This window comes from Hyalella azteca, unplaced genomic scaffold (assembly GCF_000764305.2).
Source record: "Hyalella azteca isolate HAZT.00-mixed unplaced genomic scaffold, Hazt_2.0.2 contig12009, whole genome shotgun sequence".
In the NCBI taxonomy this organism is placed as follows: Eukaryota; Metazoa; Arthropoda; class Malacostraca; order Amphipoda; family Hyalellidae; genus Hyalella; species Hyalella azteca.
The window spans coordinates 374,526-393,618 of NW_025941981.1; the positions used below are offsets into that span (position 1 = coordinate 374,526).

At 38.8% G+C, this 19,093-nt stretch overlaps 2 protein-coding genes across 2 annotated transcripts; both read right to left on the reverse strand.

Annotated features, from left to right (window-relative positions):
• Positions 1-1,373: 1,373 nt before the first annotated feature.
• On the reverse strand, positions 1,374-7,888 carry LOC108675688 (acyl-CoA-binding domain-containing protein 5). Its single transcript, XM_018163716.2, has 6 exons — positions 7,524-7,888; positions 4,857-5,050; positions 4,256-4,609; positions 3,878-4,063; positions 3,098-3,577; positions 1,374-2,680 (listed from the first exon to the last, which is right to left on the reverse strand). Exons 1-6 carry the CDS (start codon positions 7,582-7,584, stop codon positions 2,441-2,443), a joined length of 1,515 nt encoding a protein of 504 aa, XP_018019205.1. The 5' UTR covers positions 7,585-7,888; the 3' UTR covers positions 1,374-2,440.
• Positions 7,889-8,823: 935 nt separating this feature from the next.
• Positions 8,824-17,774, reverse strand: LOC108675684. Its single transcript, XM_018163713.2, has 6 exons — positions 17,706-17,774; positions 12,730-15,263; positions 12,349-12,479; positions 11,736-11,919; positions 11,297-11,456; positions 8,824-11,011 (listed from the first exon to the last, which is right to left on the reverse strand). The coding sequence occupies exons 2-6, from the start codon at positions 15,253-15,255 to the stop codon at positions 10,038-10,040; spliced, it is 3,975 nt and encodes a 1,324-aa protein (XP_018019202.1). The 5' UTR covers positions 15,256-15,263; positions 17,706-17,774; the 3' UTR covers positions 8,824-10,037.
• Positions 17,775-19,093: the final 1,319 nt, after the last annotated feature.

Genomic DNA, 19,093 nt, shown 5'->3' on the forward strand with positions numbered 1-19,093 from the left:
TCTTGTTCGAGTGTCTTCGTTTCTGTTGCTTTCCACCTGTCCCTCCTTGTCACTTCGTCTCTTTGAGATGCTAACGCTGCTTCCTTCGAGCCAGCTTCAGCGGGCTGGACATCTGAGACCTTCCGCCCCTTGTGGGTGATGAATAATTGAGACCTTCCACCTCTACGGTGATGTTCATCTTGACTTTCGGTGCGAGATAGCTAAATAGCTGAAGCGCTAGTAAACATTTGGCCACTAAACTAACTAAACGGCACTCAAAGAAATGCATGAGAATTTGTCCAGATAATGGTGCACTTTTTGGCCTTGTCATGGTCCACCTGAACCTGTTTTGCACGGCAAAATGACTTATTATTGTTACGACCGCCCTTTGTGTTGTGGGTAAGAGAACATGTGAGTATTTGAACAATATGACTCAATAATTTAGAGCCATCCTAAATAATGCAACACAGTACGTCGCGGTCTGCGGAGAACAATGACAACAAAAATGGCTGGTACCTCCGCCGCTCACAACTCCCCAACTTGTTTACGATGCTTACAGTCACACAAAACAAACAGAAATTTCATCACAGGAACTACCTCGGAAACAATCGCAAATATAATAAAAGATGCATTTTATCACAAGTACTGCCTTTTTAAAAATCACTAAGATAAAAAATATATCATAAATATAAACCTTAACCAATAATTTAGTGAAAAGCACGTCTAGTGCTCATCCTATATAAAGTTGTGTGATAAGTCTCAAGTCCCCCTACCCACCTGGCCCGTGACGTTGAATCAACGGTGAATAAACATTGATTCAACCAAACGACATTTAATTTAACATAGATTCAACATCAGATGTCTGGTGGGTAAAAATTGAACGACTCGTGGCTTACATATGCTGACAGTCAAGCTTGAGGCTTGACGGCCAAGCTTGAGGCTTGACGGCCAAGCTTGAGGCTTGACGGCCAAGCTTGAGGCTTGACGGTCAAGCTTGAGGCTTGACGGTCAAGCTTGAGGCTTGACGGCCAAGCTTGAGGCTTGACGGGCAAGCTTGAGGCTTGATTAAATCTGCAGCCGCATGCTGCCATGTGGAGAGCCTGAATACATCATTTAAAAATGAAAGCATTCCGTACATAATATACAGGGGCGGCCTTCAATGAAATTACTAAATATTGAATTGGTATTTAGAAATTTAATAATTAATTTTAAGCTAACTCCTAAATGTGATTGGCTTTAGATTCTGCGCTTATCTCTGAAAATCTTGGTCTATGCGGAGTTAATTATCAAGTTTCGAATTTTAGCTACATAAACGACACAATTAAGGTACAGCAGAACTAACATGCATTTATGTTAACTTATTAAGAGATAAAAGAACAGAGTCAGAGCTGATCAAACATCTTGAATACTAGAAAAAATATTCAAAAATGAAACGGGAAATTGGCCGGGAATCGGTGCAGGCCAGAACTTTTTCAGTTTGCTGAGCTAAGAAATATGTTGACATCACAAAGTACAGTACAATAGAGCAAAAAGTCAAGTTACAATGTACACTCATAACTTGATGTCTTGATAATTGATAGGCATTAATTTTTATAAATTTTGTTATTTTTACAATAGAAATATAAATTTTTTGTACACGCAAATTTTTTTTGCTGCATTAAAAAGTATTAGCATCAAAATTTGCCTTACATGCTTCAACATTTTTTAAAACCGCACAGTTAATAGCATATGGTAGCATCTATAAACTAAGAGTATTATTTAGAGTATGCCACCCATGGATAAAAACTCGGTTTGACGTCAACCCAATCACTGCTAAAATATCGAAAACGACTTCAGCTCTGAAACTTAACAAATAATAACAAAAAAGTGAAATAAAAGGTTGCATATTATTGTATCAGAAATCCTGTACGAGGGCAAAATATGTCGGCGAACAGGTTTAAAAAATAAAATATTGCACCAGAGATCAACTGATCTCCCACAAGCATATATAAATATATGTAGGTCATCAACAAGTTTGGATATAGAAACTTGATACATGAAACCGATAAAGTAATAAGTATATATGAGTAGGATATAGGTATAAAAACATTATCATTTCGAAAATAGTAAGCTTATTGAAACACCCACAGATATTTGTCCTCCTGTTTTCCAGCCTATAGATGAGCTCTATGAGGTGGTTGCCAACCGCTCAAGGCGCGTGGAATCTTGCTGTCCTTCACCTTTGCTTTGTGCTCAGAAAACCGTTATTAAGCAGTGAGCTTCCATTACGAGGGAGACATCACAAACGTCACCATGTCATTAATTAGCCCGTTAATTATAATCCATCAGGCTTTCTTTATCCATACATATGTTCAACATGAACCCATGAATACCCACGAAGAGATGAACCCAATAAATTTTCGAAACGATTGATGCATCGAAGACGCAACCAATAAACCAGAACTAAACAGCTTCTCATGAATTAGGATGCCGGTCGGAAGTTAAGGACATTGGCTTTCCTGCGCCTGCGTATTTTGATGGCAAGTTTAGCAGCGCTGAGAGCGACGTGTAGTAGCACCGGCCACAGCAGCAGCCAGAAGGTCGAGCGCGGCGACAGCTCAGGGAACGGCCACCACTGCCGCTGACGACGCTGTGCCACCTCGCTGTCAGGAGACGATCCTCCACCACCTCCTCCTCCCCCTGCTGCTCCGTCGCTGTGAGCCTGCACAACCATCAAATGATGTGACAACATTGAAAAGCAGCATTACATTTACGGCAACAAATTATACTTATTTCTATCATACATACAACAATTACAAAGAAGGCATCAAATGAACAAGAAGGTGCCTGCAAGTTGATTCAAAGCCCTTGCTATGTCAAACAACGTCATTGTCATGGGATGGCTCATAGTGAACAGCATTAGTTCAAATTAGCAAACAAAATGACATGAAGGCCATAATTATCGAGCAACTTTACTATAGTGATAGGGACATTATACGGTACAATTAATTAACTCCAAAACCCATTTGCATGAAAATAATAGTTGTAAAATTTTACAGTAAAATTTATGAGCAATCAACACCCCGACATGAGGAAAGCTACACCAAATCATGCAATAGCTCCAGTTAATTCACGTCACCTGGAGTGCAATGCTAGTGCGATTGAGCGCAACAAGGCATTGGGAGATGTCATTAAGGTGAGCTTGTAGGCACCGCGTCATGGCCTGCAGATCTCCCTGCATCTGGCGCAACACTATCACCACATCATCACCGCCACCTCCTCCCTGCCCTTGCTCATACGTTACAAGTCCTGGCAGGGACTGCGGTGCGACTCCCTTGTTGGTCACACTGGCGCACCACGCACGGCCACGTGACGTGCACTGAGCAGAAGCAGGTGACGCGGCGCTGACTTCAGCAAATTGCTGATCAGTGCCAGTGGGGATGTGGTTGTTCAGTTCACAAATTGAGCTGCTGTCACTGGCAGACTCGTCTCCTGTGAGCCCTGAAGGGTGGTGTTGTTCACGGCTGTTGCAATTCAATGTAGGGAAGCCTTTGCGATTTGTGACTTTATTGGGCAAGCCATTGCCGTTGATCACAACACATTCGTCACCTGATAACTCCTGTACAAAGGTTGCAGTAATATAGAATGCACCACTGAAGAGTGGTGATTGGCTTAGCAAGCTTCTGGAGCCACAAGCAAACGATCACATTTTCACTTGCAACATTTTTTGTTCTTAAAACTTAGTTCTGCCAAAAAGCTCTTATCAAATGAGAAAAAATGTTTGTTGTTATTTTGAATACTAGATTCAGAAGAATATTTCCGATAATGGGGAATTAGAACAATTTATTTGAAAGCATATATTGATCTGGGGTCAAACAAACCATCAAGGCCACAAACTAAATAAAGATGGGAACCTCACCTCAGGAGGCATGGCATACTCTTCCTCAGAGTCTGTGTCTGAATACACAGCAGCAGATTTGTTTGGTCTCACTCCATCTTGACGTTGTGCAGATGACAGATTATTTTGTGCAGAGGATGCAACACTGGGCAATTCCCCAGAATTAGGGCCCATGAAGTAGCTTTTGCTTACCACACCATTACGTTTCTGCACAAAAATTCAATTCAATCATGCCTGTAACTTAAGCATTGGACTATAATGCATAATATAATAATGTATTTGAATGATAGTTACAACTTTCACAAAAATATTACAGTGGAATTTTTATTTGAAATCGATGAAAGCCTAACAATCCCTATATAACTATGGTGAGTCAGTAAAATTTAAAATACAACTCACCACGTCACCATTGCTAATAAATCCATTTTTAAGTGGAACCTTATTCCACTTGTCCTGCTCATGACAATACACCACTGCATCTGCATTGTCTACTTTGTGTTCATGGATGCCATTTGTTACCAACTTCTCTGCTACTTCATACTGCAGTGGACCAGTAGCATCAGCTGCGATGTCTTGACGGAAAGAGTCAGATTCTGGAGCTGGCTGTTCATGTTGATGAAAAGCTGTATTTTGTATGATTGTATTTGACTGAATGGAAACTTCCTTTGAGGGCATTTCAACATAGTCATAAAATGGTCCTAAGGCTTCCATGAATGAAGCCACATCTGCACTGTAGGACATGGTCTCGATAATCTGAAACAAATGAAGATACTTGATTATTTGGGATGGTATAGATGCTGCTTGATTCTTGAATTTCAGCAAACAACATATTATTAGATACACATTTAAGGCCAGTCTAATGACCCTTTTTGTACAAAGAGCAATATACTTTGCCTTAATTAAGCATTAAATCTCACAATATCATAAACAAGGTTAGGACATGACAACGTTCCACAATTTCTATTCCTGAATAAAATCAGTACAGGTATACAGTACATACCTTCTTCAATTCTGCCACATATTTTTCCATGGCTTCTTCTTTTGAGATGTTTCCTAAACTGTTCCAAGCTCTCCATTTGTAGCCAGCAATGACTTGATAAAATGGAGGTTTGGGTTCAGTGCATGGTCCCTCGGTTGCTTGCTTGTAGAGACCATAAAAAATCTGCTTCATCTCATTTGATGGTTGATAAGGACCTGAATAGAAGAAATTAAATTGATTTTTTAAAACATGCCCAAGTAAACTACAACTTTTATTATACAAACTACCAAGTTTTATGAAAATGAGGGCTTTCAGTACCTACAGTCAGAATTGGAATTTTCCCACTTATTACAGAAATCTTGCCAAGTGACAAATTGACATTAAAATCTTGTGGCATGATTTTTTATCAACAAATGGATAGAAAGTAATTTATCTAGCAGGATCCTGGTGCTTCCAAAAATAGCAAGAGAGTTGTAATTGCAGCTCAAAATGTATATAAATATTCCATGCCTGCCTACAGTGATTAGCAGCCTGCTGGCTGGAATATCTCTACCCTTCAGGTTACAACTAGAGCATTTCTGCCATTTTTTGGAACTGTGAAATTCATGCTAAATGATTTACCTTGTATCTAATTGGTAATATAAGTGCCCAACTCTAAAATAGAGATTCTACGTGCTAGTGAAAATTTTACATTTTGGAGCTGCAAGATTTCAGTTACAAGTTAAATCCAATTCTATTTAAGCCTTCTAGGTGGCTGCAGCTTTTAAATTTCTAGACTCATGAAACAAGCAGACCTGTGCTATAAACAAACAAGCAAAATTCTTATAATTCCAATCAAGGGATGAGGCAAATAAAATAAATGAGGTCTGCCTGTTAAAGGGTTAAAGCTATCATATGGAATCTTTGAAAAAATCCCATATGCTATTCGTTAGGTGCCAGATGCAAAATAAAAGCACCCTAAATTACCCTTGGGAACGGGGTAATTTGGGACACTGGAAATAAAACTTAATTTTACAACGTTTGAAGCATGCAAAGTGTACTCATCCATTACTAACAGTACTCTTAAGTCCTCCTCTTCCTTTGTAGATGATGTAGATGTAGAATAAATTATATTTTTTGTGATTTTTATGCATTTTACCTTTATTGAGCATTACAACAACCTTGTCCACTGCAAGCTTCATATCAGCAGCCTAATAGCATTTCTTCTGTATCTGTAAGCTTACAGGATAGCTTGCAATTTCACACCATTTTAGTTGGGTCAAGTGAATTCACAATAACAAAAAAAGATTGTAAAAACATACACGAAACAGAAAGAAGTGGTATTTTAGTGACAACCATCATATATTTTGGAGAAATAAATCATAGTTTAGATGAATTACTTAACATTCTATGTTGCCCAGTGCACAATTCTATAATCTATTTATGACATTCAATGCACAATTTTGTTATGACCAATGATGCATTAATTTTTGGTCAAGTAAAATTTTTTGTGCAGAGCAAGGTAAACTTAATCAAAATTTTTTCTTGTAAACTGATTTTTTTTGTTAACTGGAGCCATTGCTAATCAAGGTTCTACAGTATATTTAGAACCAGAAAAAAAATAAATGTAAATGTAGCAAATGTAAAATGTAGTATGTAAAAAATGTAGTAAATGCAAAAATGAGACTGGGGAGCCACAACAACAGTAAATGTGTCTTTAAGGGTGTCCCTTAACCCTTATTATACTGGGGAGTGGGGGGAGGTGTTCCTTATTACTACATCTTGCAGAAATGGCAGTCATTTTTTTAATGAAATACCTATGCAAATTCTTCCAATCACATTTTTAAGCCAATACCTAATACCTATATGCAACTTTTATGTAAGTAAAATTTTTTAATATGGCAAATATTTTTTTACAGACCTTAGCAGAGCCAGAGGTACTTTTCCAAAATCTCACTTTTTAAACTTTTTTCAGTGATTTTTTTAGTGGTAGTAACTAGTAAATCTATTAATATGATTTCTTAACTTGCTTTATGTTACATAGATAGTAAATAGGTATATTGAACTTCATGCCACTATTTTAAAGTTTTGCAATATTTTGATTACAGTTTAGCTGCTACATCATTTGTATGAAATGTAGGACAACTGTCCCCATTTACCCCACCAGCCACCTGTCGTCCCTTATTACCCCGTTTGATTGTAGATATATTTCTTGCCAGTCAGCTGGCTGCTGGCAGAATAAATTAGACATTTTATTTACACATAAACAAATGTGTGGTTGAATTTTAACCAAAAAGGCAATCTTTAAACTTAAATAGAACAAGATTACATGTTGTTATACCCCTAGTTGAAGGACCAGTGGCATTGTCAACATTTAATTCTGCAATTGAGATGAGAACAAAACAACCTAATTTCATGGGACATGGGCGTTTTGGATATTTCTAGTAAAAACCAACAACTACACAACCTATAGAACCTAATTTGTACTAAAATTAGAACAAGCCTACATATTACTAAAATCTAGTTGCTTCAGGTTCAAAGTGAAAGATTTAAAATTATTTTTGAATCTCACAGCCTGGCCAGCCGCTGGCTGACCTAGGTAGCTCCATTGTTAGTGTTTCACTTTTCTTAAGAATTAAAGGAGCTTTAGAGTGATTAGACGGTAATTCAAGGCGAAATGTACGTAAAAATTTGTCAGTGATAACTCACCATCTTTTGGAAGCCCTTTGATGACATTAACAGCAGCTTGAAACTTTTCCTCAGTTGTCATTTTGTACGGGTTATCTTAGCTTTTATCGTTAATCATGTCGCTGACGCAGAAGCAAAGGGTAATGGACTAATTTCGGATCAGCGACTTTCAATACTTACGTCTCCGCTACAGCGGCTGAAAATTTGGTACTGATTTTGGGTCCTCATTTTTTCAGCCATGAACCAATTTTCATTCAATTATGTGGCTTTTGTTCTGAATTTTGTCATGGTCACTTTAATAATGGGTAAATTACTGATCATGTTTCGAAATTTTTTGAGCGATCTACATTTCAGCTAAGCAGGTAAGGAAGAATTATTAGTTTTCACGAAAGGTCATTCAGAATTGCTCAAGCCACTTTTTGGAAGTTTGAGTGCAACTGACACAAACGCAGTTTAAATCAAACAAGAGCTGCACAACAGCACTTAATTTCATTCCACCATAAATTTGGTTTAAATTCATATAAATCGAATCATCTACTTATTATTTATCCCAGACCATAATATATCCATCTGATGGTTGAGGTTTCACTGAAAGTTATATCAATGGTCACCTAAATTTGGCACTGAGCGTAAAAAAAATTGGGCCATACAAACGTCACCGGTAAAAAAGTACTGCCAACAAGTAAAATTTCTATTGGAAAATAAGTAAGGAAGCTCAAAATGAATTTACTTCCTATTATCAAGTCATCCACTAGTGTTGCAGTTTTGCATTGGTCAAACATTCTGCAATTTGGCCGGGGAAGATTGAAAGGCACGTTACGCATTGGCGTAACTAGTCTTGTTCCCGATACTTTTCTAAACACAGCTTTTGCCGGCACCATTGTAAAATGAAACGATTAATTAAACATGGAGATCAATCATCCTCAAAAGAACTTTATATAGAACTTTCTTCGTGATGCGTTTTCGTTATACAACGTTATCGATTTCGTTATATAACTTTCTTCGTGATGCGACGCAAGAAAACATTGGTAACTCCAGTAAATGTTCTCAGTTGTTGACCGACTCGCAGCCTTCGTTTGGTGTCGTTTGTGGCGCCGGCCTCTACGCACGTAAATGGCGGCGTCTTGGGTGGCGGACATGACAAGGAAGGTGAAATAGGAGAGGTCCTCGGAGGCTTCAAAGGCTATGAAATGACGAGCCAAGGGGAAGAAAATTTTCGGGGAAGACCAAGATTCACAGAACAAGTATAAAATAGTGAAAGCAAATATTATCAAGGTAATCAAGAGAACATTGAGTTACGCAAGGAATGAAAGAACAAAAACGCAGAGACAGATCATATAATTCCTCATGTTGTCAATTAAAACCCTTACATCGGTATAGAGAAGCCTCGAATATAAGCATTGTTCTATATCCTAATGGGGAAAAAAGTCCAAGATATCCCCTACAAGCTGCAACACTTGCAGCTCGTTTGATCAATGAGAATGTTAAATGAAGTGGTGAGAAGCCTTCCTTGGAACAAAGCTACAAGCCGATAACTATCTGCTCTGAGTGTTGATGGAGCAAATAGTTCGAGTTCGTAACTAAAGCAAACAAAATAATACTGACCCGAAGTATCAGGGACATAAGAGAATATCACAAAGCTCATACTAAAAATACCCTAAAAGAATTATTCAATGAAATTATGGAACTCATAAGTCTTCTTTTGGCTCTCATAAAAAAATTCCTAACGCATAAGAATTATAAAGTTAGGATGGCATGGATAAAAAAAGGTAACTCAGTGACGGATCTCGTGTACCATACTTCCTCTTGCCATGATCCTTGAATTATATCAAATATGAAAAAAAAATTGATAGACATGTACGTATCACATTTAGAGATGGACATGACCAATTCGGTTTATAAGTAATTGATAGAGTAATTACTAAACTTAAAAGTACGTCAACAAAAACTTGAAGCAAACTAGCAATGGAAATTATGAGTACGTTGATATCGAGTGCGATTTGACCTAATAGAAACGCGCGATACAACACTAAATGAGAGAATGCTCGTACAAAGATAAAAAGCTTTACTTAGAGAGAAAAGGAATCTTCCTTCCATCTCTCAACACCGATGGTAGTTCATTGTTGGTTCAGATTAAGAAATCCCCACAATTTACAGTGGCTTTTAATTTAAGCAGAGTAACCTAATACGGCTAAGTAACATCTACGCAATCACGTACAGGAGATACATTGATGCCTTCTTTACATTATAGTGACAAACGAGTTCATCTCCAAGAGCCCTTTTCTAGCAATTTCGACGGCACCAGGTCATATTAGTTTTTAATGAATGTATTATTTCATTAATCCGTCACTCTAGCTAACAGGCGAGAAAATTCATCTCTAATAGTTTACTAACGAGTATCAAGAATATTTTCAAGTCTAGAAAAAGTGTTAAGGCATCTTAGAGAACAAACGCGCTTGTCACTAAGTTTTACATCCATCAAGGCTCAAGATTAATGACAAGAGCGGCCACATAGCTCTGGTTGAGATGTTTTCTTCATTCTGAGTTGTGGAAGCCAGCGAACATAGCAGCGACAGTAATCTGTTGTTCAGGGTATACGACCCAGACACCTTGACCAAAGCCAAACACCCTAGCACCGTCTATGTTGAAGCGTGTCACACTCTCGTCAGTGACGACATCAGAAGAGTCGCAGTCCTGCAACAAATCCTCAACTGAATCACTTTTGTCCTTATCGTCTTCTTTGTTTACAGACTCGTTCATTGCAGCTTCAATGTCACTCATGGTCAGGTCATCGCCACCTTCGTTATCAGTAGCTGCTTTGTTGTCGTCTCTTTCTAATTCACCAGATACATCATTGGAAGATTTTCCGTGGTCTACAGCTAGTTCAATTGTGTCATCTAGAGAACTATTAGGCTGCTCAACACTAGCCTTAGAGCTCACCCTTGTACGGGACTCTACCTCCAGCTGGCGAGCCAAAATGACGTCATATCCTGTAGTTCTGGGATGAACTTTGCGAGTATTGCAGCCCAGTGTAATGTGAGCGCGAGAGCCTTTAGCTGAGTTGGGCAAGGAATCAATGCATTTCTCGTCTCTAGGGATCAGCTTGAGAGTTTTCTTATTGGCGTCAAACCCTCTGAATTCTTCTGCATCATCTTCCTCGTGTTCAGAAACATCATTGTCATGATTTGTGGATGAATCAGCAACATCGGTAGGGAAAATAAAAATTTTCTGTTGTTCAATCATTTCTCTGATGACCTTAGGGACCGCAGGGGCGTCGTCGTTATCCCACAGACAGAGCTGCTCGTCGCTAAGCTTCACGCAGGCGCCGAAGGTGCGCGGCGTGACAACGAAGCCCACGATGTTGAGGGTCGACACGAGGCCTAGCGCTCGCTGCACCTCACGACGCGCCGTGTAGAGCACATCGCTGGATGATGAACTGCCCTTAGCGGTGCAGTGCAGGATCTGCGGACCACCCACCGTGTTGTTGGCAACGTACGACGCCAAGAAATCTGAGACAAAATTATGAAAGATATAATATCATCAAAATTATATACTTACCAATGGTGTAGGAAAAGAAAGTTTTGATAAAACACCCTGTTAAGTAAGAGATGTGCTGTTCCAGATCACTTAACCACGAGAGAATTAGTATTCATCACCAGACGGAGACAAATTGTCACCCCTTGTAGGTTAATGAAGTTAAAAAAATATGCACGTGCTAATACGGTATTTCCTAATCCTAAGTTCAAACAACGTGATAAATACTCGTGTAATCCTTAACATTTAAAAATTCTCACCCTTGACAGTTGTGTGTCCAGAGCGAGGCAAGATGTCCTTCCTGAAGACACTGACGTCAAACAGGCGTTTGAGCAGCTGGCGCGACAGGGTCATGAGTTCGACCGAGTCTGTGAGGCTCAGGAACCAGCTGTAGCAGAATGGCAGGCTGTCCTTCGCTGGCTGCTCAAATCATAGACTATGATCTCACAAGGCATGTATACGGAAAAAACAAGAAAATTATGCTTCCTTGCAGCTGGAAAAATTAGAAGAGTGTAGTAGAATGTAGCAGGTTGGAAAGTTGAAGCACCTGGCGGAGATGAGTAGAAAATGCCATCCTACAGCAGTACAGAGAGTTGGGAAGAGGGCAATACCTACCTAAAAGGAAAGTAGGTAAATAGTTGACTAGACAATGTAATGAGTAAAAATAATTACACTGTGTTATTCTCTGGAAAATGTTACCTGGAAAGCTGGCGCAGAGAAGGCAGCTTCATGGATCACCAGCGAGATGTAGTTGGCGGAGTGAGCAATGAGGAAGTACGGGGCCACGTGCGCCCTCACCGCCGCCTCGACGATGACTGGCGTCTGCTGCTGTGTCACGCAGGCCTCCAGCTGCTTCAGCCCGTCGCCGCGATGAGCTCCACGTCTGAGCGCCATCATCCACCATTAATCATATTTTTTAGGGTATCAGTCACTGTTCAGTATTTTACCATCCTTGCTTGAGCAAAACCACTATAAGATATACACTATCAGTTACTGTAAAATAGAGTTTTTCTAGTTCACCATCATTACTGTTATTTCTGCTGCTCATTAAGCAAATCTATGATAATTTGTTTGAAGCTGGTAAAAAGGAATCATTCATTAGGTTGGGAGCAATCATGGGTAATCATTTGAAAAATTAAATTATTACGTACTTTCTCTTATGAAAGACACATACATACGGTACAGCTATGTGGACACACTTGAAGCCAATATCAATCAAAAAGGGTATCTTCCAGCTCCAAAATTGACGGTAAAATTTACGTGTTCGTAAATTTAATTATTAGGGGCAGAAGCCTGAAGCTCTGATACAAACCTTGTCTTCTTGCCAGGCTTGGCAGGGGCACTGATGCATGGGGCATTAGGGAATTGCTGTCTCAGCTCACGCACGAGAGCACAACTGCCACCGCTACCACCAACGCTGGACCTCATCACCACCACCACAAGCTGAATGCATAAATTGAGGAAACATGAGATTGGAAAGATACAAAAAACTACTTTAGCACTTGTAACACACACTTAATCAGTGTCAGAGTTTGTTAAATCATAATAGGAGAACCGCAAAGAAAACTTTAGATAAAATGTGCTTCCAGCAGACAACAAAATATTATCAGTCCTTAAAGGTATGTAGAAAAAATATCACAAAATTGCATACATAAAGATATCTAATAAGACAAGAGAATGCATAACATCTCACCTGATGGTCACGGGCGTACTTTGCACTTATATCATCACGCAGTAGCGACAGGTCTTGGAGTTGACTACCGCCATATGATGAGTAACTCTGCTTCTGGGCTGATTTTTCAGCTTGTTGATCAACTACAATTGACTTCTCAGAAGCAGGAGCATCGAAAGTTTTGCTAGTGCATTGCCTTTTCTTTCTTGGAGACTGTGATGCTTCAGCTGCAGAATTGGAGCTCTCAAGACTGGTCTGAAGAGATACATCGCTTTCACTGCTCCATGATCGACGCCTTCTGCGACTGCTTACACTGCTGGGAGTGTCCTCTCTATGCTTCTGACTAGGTTCAACATTTACATTTTTAGCACTGTGGATAGATGCTATTCTTTGAGATCGTTTAGGTGTGGCAACTGAGGGTTGCTCTGCAGCCGAGTTAGCCAGGGATGTCTCCAAAGATTCGTCTTTCTCATTAGGAGTTTTATCTTTGTTCAAGTCTTTGTTATCTCCCAGATCACCTGGACACAAATCAGCTGAATTATCTTGAAAAACTAATGCAAGGTTTTCCTCAGTCTCAACATTTTTATTTCCTTCTTCACATGAAGACCTTGAGTTGACAGACATATTTTCTACATTCTCAACATCATCTACATCCAAAGCTTCGTCTCTAGCCTCATTAGCATCTTCAGCTTTAGCACCATCTGTATCTTCAGCTTTAGCACCATCTGCATCTTCAGCTTTAGCACCATCTTCAGCTTCACCAGCATCTTCAGCTTCACCAGCATCTTCAACATCAGCAGTATTCTTACTTTCTGGCAAACATTCAACACCATTCAAATTGGAAAACTCATCAGTGCTGCCATTGCTTTCATCCCTATTTACCACGGGAGATAAAGGTTCCCGTTCACCATTGGCAGTCTGCTTCATTTTATCATCACTTGGAACAGTGGAACTGTCAGAGGTAATGATGGACTTGAAATACTGGAAAGAAGCTACAGGAAGAGTCGACACTGCGCTGGTTGATATTAGAGAGAAACTAGGCCATTTACCTTTAGAGATTGACGAGCTGAATGTGGATTTAGAAGGGGCGTGATGATAGAACTCGTCTTCTGAGGAAGGTGCTCGCATGAATGGTTTTGCCACAGGAATATTGTCATCATTCACTTTGGTAGTAGCTTCATTCTCATTCATATGAGATTCCTTAGATTCTGTTATCCTACACTCAGATGAGAAATTCTTTCTTGTATCAGTAGAGCTATGTGTAGTGCTTGCTCGTGGAAGGGTATTTTGATCCATGTCACCTTCATCAGCACTGCTGTGAGAACGAGTCTCACTGATACCCCTCATCATTTCATGGTGGTTATTCACATCGAATTGGTCACTTGCACTATCATTGCTTTCTGAGGTATTGGAATCAAAATCTATCATATCATTTAGATCTTTATTTTTAGAGAGAACCCCATCTTTGGTATCTTTGGCAATTTCTCCTCGGTATGAAGACAGGACATTGTCTGTTCCTAAAATGGTTTCTTTGAGGATCCTTAAGCCTTTGCCAATTGTTTGGGTGAATGATTTGTTAGCAGCATTATCACTCTCGTCAAGTTCTTCAATCGTGGAGTCTTGCACAAGATGAGTGGCTGCAGGAGAAGGGCATGTCATTTCTGAATACCTACTAAAGTCCATGACTGACATGGCTCCCTTAGGAAGCTGTGAAGGAGAGTAAGGTGCTGATAAGCAAGACGCTTCCACAGTTTCTGTTTCCTTCACAGTAATATCAGTCATTTCTTCATCTGATGCCTCACTAACTTCCTCATCATTTGCCACTGCAGACTTTTCTGAAGAGAGCTGGTCATCCTGCCTGTTATCACAAGTTATACCATCATTCTCACAAGTACCATTTTCTCCAAGCTCAGCATTCACTGCAGATGATGCTTGAGATTCAACATCATCCAAAGCTGCCAGATGCTCTGAATCATCATCATCTTGTTCCTCAACTTGAGCTCTCATTGCTAAGAGTTTCCAATCTGTCTTCAGAGGAGGGGAAGCTGTTCGGTCTGGTTTCCTCTTTTTTGAATAAGAAGAAAGATCAGGTGAAGCTTTCCTTTTCAAAGATTTAGGAGTGCTCAAATTTCCTGACAGAATCTTATTGCTGCTCCCATCTAATTCTGATGGTGACTGGATCTCTCCATCCTCACGCAAAGGACGCCTGGGAGATATCAGCATTTTGCCTAAGAAGAATGACGAGCTCACCCGGCGTTGCAGAGCAGGAGATATTTTACCAAGTTCATCTCTGAAGCCCCTGGCAAGAGAACTACATGATGGTGGAAGAGGAGAAGTAGCTGTACCAGAAGCTGTCACTTCAGGTTTGGGAGAGAAATAGTTCAGTAATTTGTTGCTCAGTGTTGGGGATGTAGCATCCTTGAATGAGGAGGGAGTGGCTTCAACAGATGAACAAGCTGTTTGAGCCAAGGCTACTTCTGCAGATGAACTTTTCTTACTTTTGGCATTTTGCGTCTTTGAGGATGGCTTGCTTGTTCCTTGCCCCATGCTGATACCTGCAAAAAAGGTCTAGAAATAATGATCTCAAAAAACTTGATTGACAATTTAAAATATTAAGCATAGACTGAATTTAATTGCCATAATATGCAAAAAAAAACTAATTGGGTCAATAAAAATTCCAATCCGCATTAAATGTATGGATGAAAACACATTATTAATGAATCCCTCGCTTCATATTCTATTTTGATCACAAAGATCATTCTATGCTGATCTCACAACCCCAAAGTAGAATACTTTCAATAATTATGAAATCTTGCAGCTTGATCATGCACTGTAGTAAACCAAGGTCCAATATTGGGCAGTTTATCCAAAATTGCAGGTAAAATATATAAATATTTCTAAGCAATTCCAAGCAGGCAAATGGGTACTGTTTTTCTTATTTTTCATTAAATAAATTTGACAAGGGTCAAAAAACAAATGAAATTTACAGAAAGCACAAAGGTTTGTACCGTAAAATGGGGTAACTTAGACCGGCGGGGTAACTTAGACCACCTAATGTCAGCCCTGATGGGGTAACATAGACCGGCTTGGAAGTTAATATAAAATTACCATATATAACATACTTTATGTTTGACAGCCTATTTATGTTTTTTCTTTATGTTTCAGACTCTTCAGAGTCTTATATATGGTAATTAAACATTTCCTGTCAATCAATATCTAAAGTTGTCAATAAAATGTCAGCTACATGACGCATTGAGCCAACAACATCAAAGTATTGCTATGCAGTTTGCACAAAATGTAACACAGTACCGTAAACTGGGGTAACTTAGACTGGCGGGGTAACTTAGACCACTTTTCGTTTTTTTTAACAAAAACCCCCAAAACTCAAAAACTATTTGACATAGAAAAATTTTGTCAATGGGCATTAAAGGCCTAATACTGAGGCTACATAACACAATAGAAAGATTTAAAAAGTTTGCATATCTAATAGGTTAAAAAATAAAAATGGGACCCACAAAAAAAAGCTATTATTTAAAGCCTGTCGGAGTACCCCCTCCAATTTTTTTATTTTTTTGGTAAAATAACTCCAGGTTTTGATGCATTGTAGTAGAACTCTTCTACGGTAGTTACATATGCAAAAGACAAATTTTAGAAAAGTGTCATAGTTTGCAAATGGGGGGCACTGCCCCCCAATGGGGTAACTTTGACCACCTAATGGCAGCCGTGACGGAGTAACATTGACCGGCTTGGAAATTAAGTTAAAATTACCATAAGCACCTATGTAACATATTTTATGTTTGATACACCTATTAATGTTTTTTCTTTATGTTTCAGACTCTACAGAGTCTTATAGGTATATAGTAATTTTAACTTAATTTCCAAACCGGTCAATGTTACCCCATCACGTCTGCCATTAGATGGTCACATTTTGCCCATTTGGGGGCGGCGCTCCCCATTTGCAAACAATGACATTTTCCTAAAATTTGTCTTTTGCATATGTAACTAGAAAAGTTCTACTACATTGCACCACAACCTGGAGTTATTTGGAGTTATTTTACCAAAAAATAAATTTGATTTTACCACCCGGTCAAAGAAACCCGAAGAGCTGGGGTAACAAAGACCACTTTTTTTGAAATTACATCAAAATTATGAGAGGCAGGAGCCAGCAATTTATGGTGAGTAAAGCTAGAGTATAGACCTGTATTTTGCACGTTTCAATTTAAGTTTAACTTATCTAGTAAAAAATGGCATCATTTTGAAAAATGAAAGTGGTCAAAGTTACCCCATTTTATGGTACCGGATTACCAGAAACCTTACTTTTTTCTAAATAGTTGACCAAAGACTGACAAATATATTAAATGCAAGAATTCCAATCTAAATGTGTCGGCAAGATCTTCTGAAGGCGTAAATTTTGCTACTGAAGAGTCGCCAAAGATCTTGCAATATTCATCCACTCTCTGCACAGTGGCAAGTTTAGAGCCACAAGATTTCATAGGTCCTACCTAATGAAATTAGATGATATTAGAGCCACAATATTTCAAGAAAAGTACTAAGTAGGACTTTTCCTAACCTGCATAGCAAGAAGAAGAAGTTAAATTAAATTGTAATGAAAGACTACCTAATAATATTGTTTTGTTCATCTGTGGGTTGCAGAAAGAAACATTGCATGTGCAATTTTTTGTACAGAAAATTCCTATAAGACTAGTAGATATGGAAACTTAGCAATAAGAAATTAAGAATGACACTGATTCTGAACACTGAACAGCCTGCAGGCTGTAACTGCAAGCCTAGTACAGGAGAGTGAGGAGACTAAGGAGAGTACCTAGGCTACGTAGTGAAACGCATTGAGGTCAAAATAAAATGCATTGAAAGCTAAAAGCAGTTTGGTACAGGTTATAAAATTAAAACATTTTATTGTTTTAATATAACATGCTCAAAAAAGAGGAAAGTAGAACAAATAAGCTGTAATCAATCCGTAGATCTCGAACATAACTTACAGACTTCAGTTTCATCCAACTGCAACCGAACAACAACGCCAACCACTGTTTGGCGTTTTCCACTGCCCGGTAAACTTCTTCTTTGACGACAGCAGAATACCGGGCTCTAAAAATAGGATATCAATTTGTTGGATCTTTTCATGGGACTAAGAGTACTTTATATTGGTATTGGCGACAGTCCTCAGCAGAAAAACCATTAAATAACACTCCATGGTTAATCAACGGAAAAAATAATTGTTCTCAAACATGTTTGTTCTAATTCGGTTCGACGGAATATGCCATGATCCGTCTATTTCCATTAAAATCAAATGCCTGACAAGACAATTATACACTAACACCTAATTTTATAATTTAATGTGGTTTGAGGCAATTCGACAATTTTTTAAATAAAACTATGGAACATACAGCATCCGCCCAATAGGTCAGCAGCTTTAGGAGCAACGTCTCAAATCGTCACTCGTCAGACGTTGGCCAGTCTGTGTTGAAACGTGAAGTTGGTAGGATGCGCCCCGTACAGGTTTTCAAGATTGATTAGCATTAGCGTGGTTAGATTACTTCTACTAAAGGAACAATTGATGATTTGTTGATATTCTTGTTATCAAATGAAATAAATTGATCTATAAATATGAGGCAAATTTTTATGAAGTTCTTGGTTACACATGTGTGGCTTATTATTACAATAGTCATTGAATTTTTTGTATAATTTTCACCATAATTCTGCAATTTCATGTTAGATATTGGATAATTTTATATTCAACTTCGAAGAACGTTTCATTTAATTTACTATAATTTACTACCTTAGTTCAATGAACGCCCGAATTCTTAACAGCAGTGTCGCGTCGCTAATAGGGGACTCTGACGTATTATTGCCTCAAAATATCGGTGCATATCGATTTTTGTTTGTTTACACGTTATCGGATAGAGCGGTAGCGTTCTTATTTAAGTTGGTTTAACACAAATTTTGCTTTACTAATAATTGAAAAGAATTGCGCATGTTGACCCGTCAGGACCGGCTCCAGCAAAACATGAAGGACATTCCATCGGCCGGTCCTGCGACCGTTTTCTGTGAGCCTAAAATGTCTCGCTTACTACGTAGCTTGGACTGATAGTACGCGCGTTAATTAATAATAGCATTTTGGGATGTTTCGGCCTGAGAAATTCTCTGATATCGATTTCTTTGGCAGATAAGAGATGTAAAATAACCTATAAGGTTGTATAGGTGAAAATCTCGCGAATGAAGTTAATATTACGAATTTATTCTAAATAATAAAATAGTTGTTGAAGTCACTAACTGATTTTCTCTTAACCCGAAAATCATCGCAAGGCTACCGTAAATTTTCTATTTATTATTTTTTAGTAGTTCCGGAGCTTTTTTAAGCTCGCTGCAA

What these genes read in the sequence shown, in the direction of transcription:
- LOC108675688 (XM_018163716.2), bottom strand. Translation starts at nt 7,584, where the DNA reads ATGACAACTGAGGAAAAGTTTCAAGCTGCTGTTAATGTCATCAAAGGG. An exon ending in ATGTGGCAGAATTGAAGAAG is followed by an intron (nt 4,610 to 4,856) that starts GTATGTACTGTA and finishes CATTTGTTTCAG; the next exon opens with ATTATCGAGACCATGTCCTA. An exon ending in GCACTAGCATTGCACTCCAG is followed by an intron (nt 2,681 to 3,097) that starts GTGACGTGAATT and finishes ATGGTTGTGCAG; the next exon opens with GCTCACAGCGACGGAGCAGC.
- LOC108675684 (XM_018163713.2), bottom strand. Translation starts at nt 15,255, where the DNA reads ATGGGGCAAGGAACAAGCAAGCCATCCTCAAAGACGCAAAATGCCAAA. An exon ending in TCTCTGCGCCAGCTTTCCAG is followed by an intron (nt 11,457 to 11,735) that starts GTAACATTTTCC and finishes TGATTTGAGCAG; the next exon opens with CCAGCGAAGGACAGCCTGCC. An exon ending in TGGACACACAACTGTCAAGG is followed by an intron (nt 11,012 to 11,296) that starts GTGAGAATTTTT and finishes ATTTTGTCTCAG; the next exon opens with ATTTCTTGGCGTCGTACGTT.